Source organism: Carassius carassius, chromosome 12 (assembly GCF_963082965.1).
Source record: "Carassius carassius chromosome 12, fCarCar2.1, whole genome shotgun sequence".
In the NCBI taxonomy this organism is placed as follows: domain Eukaryota; kingdom Metazoa; phylum Chordata; class Actinopteri; order Cypriniformes; family Cyprinidae; genus Carassius; species Carassius carassius.
The window spans coordinates 3067034-3075574 of NC_081766.1; the positions used below are offsets into that span (position 1 = coordinate 3067034).

At 38.5% G+C, this 8541-nt stretch overlaps 1 protein-coding gene across 1 annotated transcript; it reads left to right on the forward strand.

Moving 5' to 3' along the window:
* The first annotated feature begins 2152 nt into the window (after positions 1-2152).
* Positions 2153-5761, forward strand: LOC132154467 (C2 calcium-dependent domain-containing protein 4C-like). The gene is made up of 2 exons (XM_059563031.1): positions 2153-2419; positions 4207-5761. The coding sequence occupies exon 2, from the start codon at positions 4244-4246 to the stop codon at positions 5507-5509; it is 1266 nt and encodes a 421-aa protein (XP_059419014.1). The 5' UTR covers positions 2153-2419; positions 4207-4243; the 3' UTR covers positions 5510-5761.
* Positions 5762-8541: the final 2780 nt, after the last annotated feature.

Sequence of the window (8541 nt, forward strand, 5' to 3'; positions counted from 1 at the left end):
GCTAAACTTTGTTTGCATGAACTAATGAACTAATTAGTTTGCATTTTTAGTCATCTAAGCCAATCTTAATTTTACCATTTACTAACACACTTAAAAAAATCAAAATTCTGTTTGTTAACAATGTACTGTCAGCGAACATAAACAACAAACACTTGTTTAAATATCTTTTTTTTTTTTTTTTTTTCGTCCATTTATTGAAAGGCTCAGTGCTGTTCAGAAAGAAAGTCATACAGGTTTAGAGTTAGTAAATGATGACAGGATTTTAATTTTTCGCTGAACTAAGCCTTTAAATGTTGTTGTTGTTGTTGTTGTTGTTTTTACAGTGATATCATTGCAAATTGGCTGCTAAAAAAACTCCATAAACTCTTGATGAACAAAAAAGTTTAAAAACATAATGATGTGTCCATATTTGAATGTTTCTGAATTGGTCCGAAGCCATTATCCTCTCTGTGATGATAGACTTTAGATCTGTAAACACTATCATCAGTGCTGAATGGGCTGCAGTTGGACACCGGCTTTTGTTATGCTACAGTTAAAGTGGATGACATCATCTCAGATGTGCATAATGCTTTCTGCAGATAAAAGAACAGTCTATAATTAATATCTAAACCCCTTATTGTTTCATAGAGAGATACTGTAGGGAAAAACCACCGACCGGCTTTTGCAAGATAATCTGTGCATTTGTATGCTCATTATGAAGACTTTTTAGATGATGGATTAGAAATAATAGCATACTTGTGTGACAGTAGCTCAGCCCATGATGCATCCTGGGAAATCAGAGTGAATGTGATCATCTATGATACTTTCATAGCCATAATGCTCCTCACCTCTCCAGGCAATTAGTAAATTGCATTTTAATGTTTAATGCCCAGACTGCTGATGAGAGACAGACAGAGAAAGAGAGAGATGGAGGAAGGCTATAAAACAGCATACCTGGTGATGCAGTGTTGAACACAATTTGTGTTTTGTGTTAAAAAGGAGAAGGACACATTTCTCTACTCCAGATCATTTAAATAGACGCATGCATTAATTTCTCGCATTGTTCAGAGTTTCATTTTCTGATGTTTTGGTTGTGTTGTAGCGATTTTGATGAACAATTAAAAGAATAGTTCACCCCAAAAAAAATATGTATTAACAGATTTGGAGAAGTGTAGCATTCCATCACTTGCTCAGCAGTGGATCCTCTGCAGTGAATGGGTGCCGTCAGAATGAGAATCCAAACCAATGATAAAAACATCACAATAATCCACAAGTAACCCACACCACTCCAGTCCATCAAGTAAGATCTTATGTTAACTGAAAGTGTTTTAACTGTAAATAGTCAAGCTGTATGTGTGCTGTGACTTTTACATGCATTTTTTCCAATTAGGTGACTTCTGGAATAGTTTGCTGCTTTTGCATGAACAATATGGGTGTGCGTTTCCATAATCCTCTCTCCAAGTTTCCAGGGAAACTGACGGGCAGATCAGACAACAGCAAATCAAACACAATTAGGCCTACACATCCTCTTAGAGCACTATTTCATTAAAAAAGCTTCTCTAACTGGCCAGCTATAAGATTCTACTGAAAAATATACTAAAAAGGTTTAGTTGATAAGGCATTTTGAACCCTGCCCATCGCAACCCGCTCATATTATCCATGCTTTATGATTTTCCTGATGGAGAGAAGCCGTTTTCCTGCAAAAGAAATGGCACACTGCCCATTTTTGGTTATGTTCACTATGGCATACTGCAATACCACTCATTCTATTTTCTGCTGTAGGCATACTATGCTGTGAAGTATGTAATGTCTTTGCTAGAACTGTTTTGGCTTTTGTAAACAGTGTGCATATTTCTGTTCTTATTCAAATGAAGCGACTTGTTCACTGGAGAAAGCAATATTATGGATAGATGACTCATATTTTAGCTGGAAATGGTGCTTTGAAATAAAATTTAAAAAAAATTCTTATTGATGGATTTGTTTCATACAAACATGCAGTAATTCTCATCACAAGAAGTGATTCAGTATCCCATTCCAAATATAAATAATATTTGCTTGCATATTTTAAATAGTATGCATAATATAGCTACAGTGTAGACTTTAGTTAGTATTCTGTTCTGTTTCTAACATTGTCCATTTCAAGGCAATTTACAATATATGCAGTGCAGTTAGCAGTATAGTATTCTATTCTAAACCCATACGTTGATACGGACTGCGAGAAATTCCAGAGTGGTGCGCGTTACCGTGCGCGTACTCCCACTGGTTGATACGCGCGCGCGCGCAGTGGAGAGGGTCGGTGCGCTATTAAAGCCGCGAGTAGACGCGCAGTGCCAATAGACAGTTCTGTCCTGGAATACCGGAGACCCGAACGACGGTGAGACGGAAAAACAACATATGGATTGAAGCACACACTTCACAACCGGACCACTAACCACTTAACGTAAGATTAACTGAGATTCAACAGGTTTTTAATACAAGAACAGCTTTGGAAAAGTTTAAATGCATGCGTTTTTTCGTTATTTAATAGTATTTTTACTTGCAGATGTATATAAAGCTGAACATCAGCGCTTACGATCGGAGTATCAAACTATTGCTCATTAGAAATGTTGTGGAATGTGGAAACGGCAGTCGCTTCAGTTTTACCGTGTTACAGGTGGTTGAAACGATCTGTTGTCAAAAATGTTTTTACTTGTCTTTATTTACAGAGAAAAGAATAGTATTTATCTTAGTTGAGATTTAATTAATTATAAAATTACACCTGTTGGTCATTTTTCTCTCTTAAAAATATACCAGTTACCCCAAAAAATATTAAAATAAAAAATGAAGTAATTAACACTTTGATCTAAGAAACATAGTGGGGCCACCATGGTACTCTTGGAAGTATCTTGGTTCCTACACAGTTAAAACGAGTTCTGATATTAATATATTACAATTTTAATGTAGTAAATGTGCTTTTTCTATTAGAAGATGATGTTAACATGGTATATGAGATCTCATCAGACATTATTAGTTCACTTCTGCATGCAAAATCTCTCAATATACCAGTTTCGGCAATGCAAATGTTTGTTAAAATAAGAGCACCTATTCTGCATATGATTTACTTTTGAACAAACAGTCCCCGTTTGCAGCTTCGTCTCACTGTTGTGCTTCTGCAGTCACAGGACAAAAGCTGCGCAGTCCGTATTTCAAGAAATGACCTAATTGAGAGGCTTTCCAATGCTTATAGTCTCAGGGACTCTCACCAATAAAAACAAAACAAGAAGTCAAATTATATCACTTTATAATAACTTTAATTAAAATTATAAACTTTTTTCTTTTTTTGTAAATTGCTTTTGATGCCATTAGCTAATGTTCACTGTTTCAGGTAACTTACAAAAATAAAATTTATTGTTTTATCAGTTAAAATATTTAACATGACTAATTCAACTTAATTTGGTTGTACCAGTAAAAATAATTGTTAAGGGTCAAATCAGAAAGAACTCACTATGGAGATTCATTTTTTACAGTGTAATTAAGTCTTTAAATTATACATGTTTAATTTATCCTTCTTGTAAACCCAGTACCCTCACGGACCCCCAGGTGCCCAGAAACCTCTGGTTGAAAATCTTGTTAATAAACATTAAAGATTGTAAAAAAAATAATTGAATGTATGGTTGGATATTGTGAGCAGGAAATACTTCATAACTCAACATATAAATATTTAGGTAAGATAAAAACATACTTAATGCAGTAGTGTCTGAACCTACCAGGTTTTATTGAAGTCAAAAATATAATTTAATATGCCTGAATAAAACTGAATTACAAAATAAATAGTTTTTTTTTTTTTTTTTTTACAGCGTTCCTGCACTTATAGTTAATAAAATGCACACATTGTGTTCTGGGGCTTTTTGAAACCATCTGTGTACATTCTTCATATATTTCTTATGTAAATAAGCTTTGCAGACTGAGTGTGTAATGAAAGTATGATGCTGAGTGTATGTTGAGCGGCATCTCCTCGAGATGACCGTGTACTATTGGTAACAGAAAAGGAGACAGGTGTCAGCTGTCTTTAACAATTGCTTTTTAATGTTAGCAATGTGTTTACATACAGTATAGTGTCAGAATCTCCCAAGATGCCACTGGGAGACAGTGTACATAAATCAGCGAGGAGGTGTATCAGTTGGCATTCATGAATCGCAGGTATCAGTGTAGGCTGATGGTATTTCGTCTCACTCTCTGTGCCCACAGGGTGCAATTGCACGTCTCTCCCAGACCCCGCCAAGAGATGTGGCTGCTGGAAAAGATCCGCTGTTCAGTGGAGGGAAAAGTTCTCCGACAGGGAGACTCGGCTGACAAACAGAGCAAAGCCCCCGCCTACTGCAACGTCCTCACCCCTGACAAGATTCCTGACTTCTTTATTCCACCTAAACTGGTGTGCTGCCCCCCAGAAGAGGAAACGCCGGAGATGAAGCCCAAAAACGGGCTCCATTCTTCCACATCCGACCAGACCATATGCTGCAAGACGCCACAGGGCAGTCTGCGCAGTCCACGCCTCATTAAGAAGCTGGCTGGAGACACCAAGAACTTGCTCAAAGCTGCAAACCGCCACATTATCCAGATTGAAAGCGCAGATGAGTTGGTGGTCGGGGAGGTGGGCGACCTCAACACAAATGCAGACCCCCAGTCCCAAACGGCCATGTCCTTGCCATACGTACCCAAAGCACAAACCTCCTACGGTTTCGCCACGCTCATGGAAAGTCCTCACACGAGGCGTAAAGAGTCCCTCTTCCATAGTGACCCCACAAGTCCGCTCACCTCGCCTAACACCCAACGCAAATCGCAGGGCAACCACTTAAACCCCAGCGACTGTAACACCTCCCATTCCAACCCCTACCGGTACTTCAGTGGGGGAGAAAGTGACACTTGCTCGTCAGCTGAGTCCTCCCCATTCAACTCCCCTCTGTTATCCCGTTCCGCATCCCTCCTCAAGATGTTTACCCACGAAACCCAAGCCAAGGTGTCCAGGGCCAAGCGTTCCTTAGCCCGGCACAGTTCTCTCTCGACAGACGAGTGCAGCTCTGTGGAAACCAGCCCGAACATTCAGAGGCGCTTTCGTTGCCCTCCTTCTCCAGCCTTCCGAGGACGGAAATACGGAGCCAACATGGATCGCTTCACACAGCACACTGTCAACCTCCACAAGGGTGGAACTCTACGCATCTGCACAGACTACGACATTGACGCCACCAGGCTTCATGTCCGTGTCTTGGCGGCCGAGGAGCTCTACGATAAACAGTACGATGTGAAGGCCATCAATTGTTGCGTGGCTTTGTACCTGAACCCGGGAAAGCTCCAGAAACAGCGGAGCACCATTATCAAGAACAGCCGCAACCCCGTCTTCAACGAGGACTTTTACTTTGACTCCCTTCCTGTTGCACAGGTGAAAAACCTTGCCATCAAGATGAAGGTAGTCAACAAGGGCACCAGTCTGAAGAGAGATACTCTACTGGGAGAGAGGGAGGTACCCCTGAAGGAGTTGCTTTCTGGGATCTAGAGGTCAGACTTCATTTCCCACCATGGGGCAAACACACCAATCCAGTCTTCAGCTAACAGAATCAGACAAGGAAATATCCCAGCTCTGATTTTGAGTCCTCAGAGTGGTTGGTCCCTTTGGTTGCAAAACTCTCCAACTAACTGTGTGCAGCTTCCTAACATGTTTACCAGCAGTGAGAGTGTATGGATGTACTGTATGTGTGAGAACTTCTGTATGTACAGCCCATGAGTATAAAGGCATGCTTTGATTGTATGAGTTCCCAGGTTCATGATTGTTTTGAGATCAATGTCTTCTTGATTCCAGACCCTGCTGGGGTCTCACTGTTGGAGACACCAATAGATAAAAACAGCTCCCCATCCAAATGACGTATCTCGACAACAACAACACATTCTTGTAGACTGACATTTTGAAGTCACTTAAGGCCAGATGCAAATGCATGCTTCACTTCACTTCACTTCACTTCACTTCACTTCATCAACCTTAAAAATGGCGAGAGTGACAAATACATACATATATATATATTTCCTCGTATTGCTATAATAACAGTGTTTCACCATATGCCTCTCTAATTCCACTCTTTAGGGTTTCAGACTGTGGCATTTCTCTCAATCTCACTGTAAAACTGGACTTTTGCTCTTTTCTTTTTGAACGCTGAATCTGTGCAGTTAAAAACACCCTTTAGCCTTATTGAGTGACAAGCTCCTCACTTTGAGTGACACGGAACTTCAGAGAGGGAGTGATTTGTGATTGGACAGAACATATGACATCATCATGAATGTCAAGACAATGTGATTTCTGTAAATAGAAGGCTCTTTTAAATCTGCTTCTGAGTAGTTGCACCTGAAGTCACTCTCTATTCCCTATACAATGTTGACTAAATATTGCACAGTTTCGAGAAAGAGTTCAAATACTACAGGCAAGTGCCAAAAATGAACATGGTATTACCACAGTTTTTGGACATGCTTGTGAAAATGCCATGCCATTTTTTGCAGTAACTTGGATTGGCATGGGTTCTTGAGTATGTACTGTAGTATTCTCATAGTTTTGATATTTACCATGGTTATTTATATGAATATCAAAAGTATTGTAGTATTACAATACCTGATCTGATACCATTGCTTTACCATCATCGTTTTTGGGGCATGTACTGTGGAAATACCTTGCTTTTGGACAAGTACCATGCTAATGCCATGCCATTCTTTGGACATGCAAATCTGTATGTATCATTGTATTCTTTGAATTGCCATGATACTTATTGCTTTACCATGGTACTGCTTTTGTAAGGGATATACAAGTAACCAAAAGTTGCACAGGTTAAACTGTTATATAGAGGCCATGCTAATATACACAATGCTTACAAAGAAGTTTCTTCAGAACAAAAATGTAAGTGTTTATGTTTCTAAAGGACATTTACGGAGTCCACTAGTGCCATTTTAGCTTCAGTCTCAGGTTAGGGAACATACTGTATTTTCGTATGTGTGCACTTTAATAGATTACATTTTTGATTTGCAACAGTTTATGGTGCATCGTGGGTATTGTTTAGTAAAGTATAAAATTGTTCAATAAGATGTGGTACATCCCCCCAGTAAATATGGAATTTCTTCAAACAGCATTTAAGTTCAGAAAGTGTTCAGATTCTTCTTCTTCTATTAAATATGTGCACAGAGTTTTGGCATGTTTATAGTAGATGTGTTTGTAGATGTTTTCCAATGGGAGCAGTTGCATGGCAATGTGTTCAAGCCCTCATGTTTTCATTTTAGATGGTGAACATGTAAGATATAAGCTCACATCATTTCTTCACGTCATCCCCTGTGCTGGATCCACACTATTTAGTATTGATACTCATTTTTACGACAGAACATAACAGTGATGGCCCGTTTTGTATATGTATTTTTCTTATTCATTTACTCCACTGGTATTTTGAGGAAAAAAGGTGTTATAAAAATAACAGGCTGAAATGAAAATTCTGTGTTAAAGGGTTTATATCAAACTTAAAAAACTGAAAATGAATTGGATTTTCACCTCAGCCTACGGTTCTATTTTAATACTGTTGATTAAATCCAAGTCAGATAAATTTGGGCTTTAAAATTACCCTTGTGTAAGACACTGTAATGCGTCATACGTGGCAAGCTCTTTGTTTGACCTAAAGAGTGTCCTGTAATGTTCCTAAGAGCTCTTCAATCAGGTTACCGCACTCTTCGGTTCTTGAGTGGATTCACACAATTGCACAACTATTAGAAGTGAGACAGATTGTATCTTAGATCTGGCTTCAGTTCAAGGCAACACATCTGTGTGTTTTTGATGAATCATTTGCATATTCTTAAGGGTGAAGTGTGTAATTTATGTGCCACATGTGACACCAAATGAAATTGCTACTAGTTTTCATGTTTTCTACTGGAACGTAGATTTCCTTGTGCAAAAGTTGCTAAGGAATTGTTGGTTGCCACCTCTGAAAACAGTTTCAAAGGCTTTTGGTGGAAGCTTATAAACAGTTTTCTTTTTTCCCCATTTTTTTGGAAAAACATGCAGATGAATCATGCACAATAAAGTTGTAGTTGCAGTAGTGAAATGTCAGAAAATTTTGCATGCAAAAATAGATCCATTGTCTATTGTCAATAGTGTAGTGATGCATGAAGCACAGCTCACTTTCAAACCAAGTATCCTTCTGTTGGTCATTGCGACAAATCTGTGCGATCAACTTGAACCCATTGTGAAATCTGCATGGGGAAATCTTTCTCCTACATGAAAGATTCCCTTTTAAAATGTCTGGATTTTGACTGCAAAAATGTTTCAAAATGTTTTAATTTCATCTTGACCTTAATTGCACTTTTAGATTACCTTTCATGATATATCATGCAGCAAATGTTTGAATGATACATTTTAGTGCTTTCCCTTTAAATGCAGTGATTTAATTGATGAATTTGTTCTTTTTTAAAAGCTTTTCCGTTTTCCATCATCTTTCTTCCTTCATGAAAGCACTTGCAAGTCACATTCACCAAGCTAAAAACATTAATTATTAAAGGAAAAAAGAA

What these genes read in the sequence shown, in the direction of transcription:
- LOC132154467 (XM_059563031.1), top strand. Translation starts at nt 4,244, where the DNA reads ATGTGGCTGCTGGAAAAGATCCGCTGTTCAGTGGAGGGAAAAGTTCTC.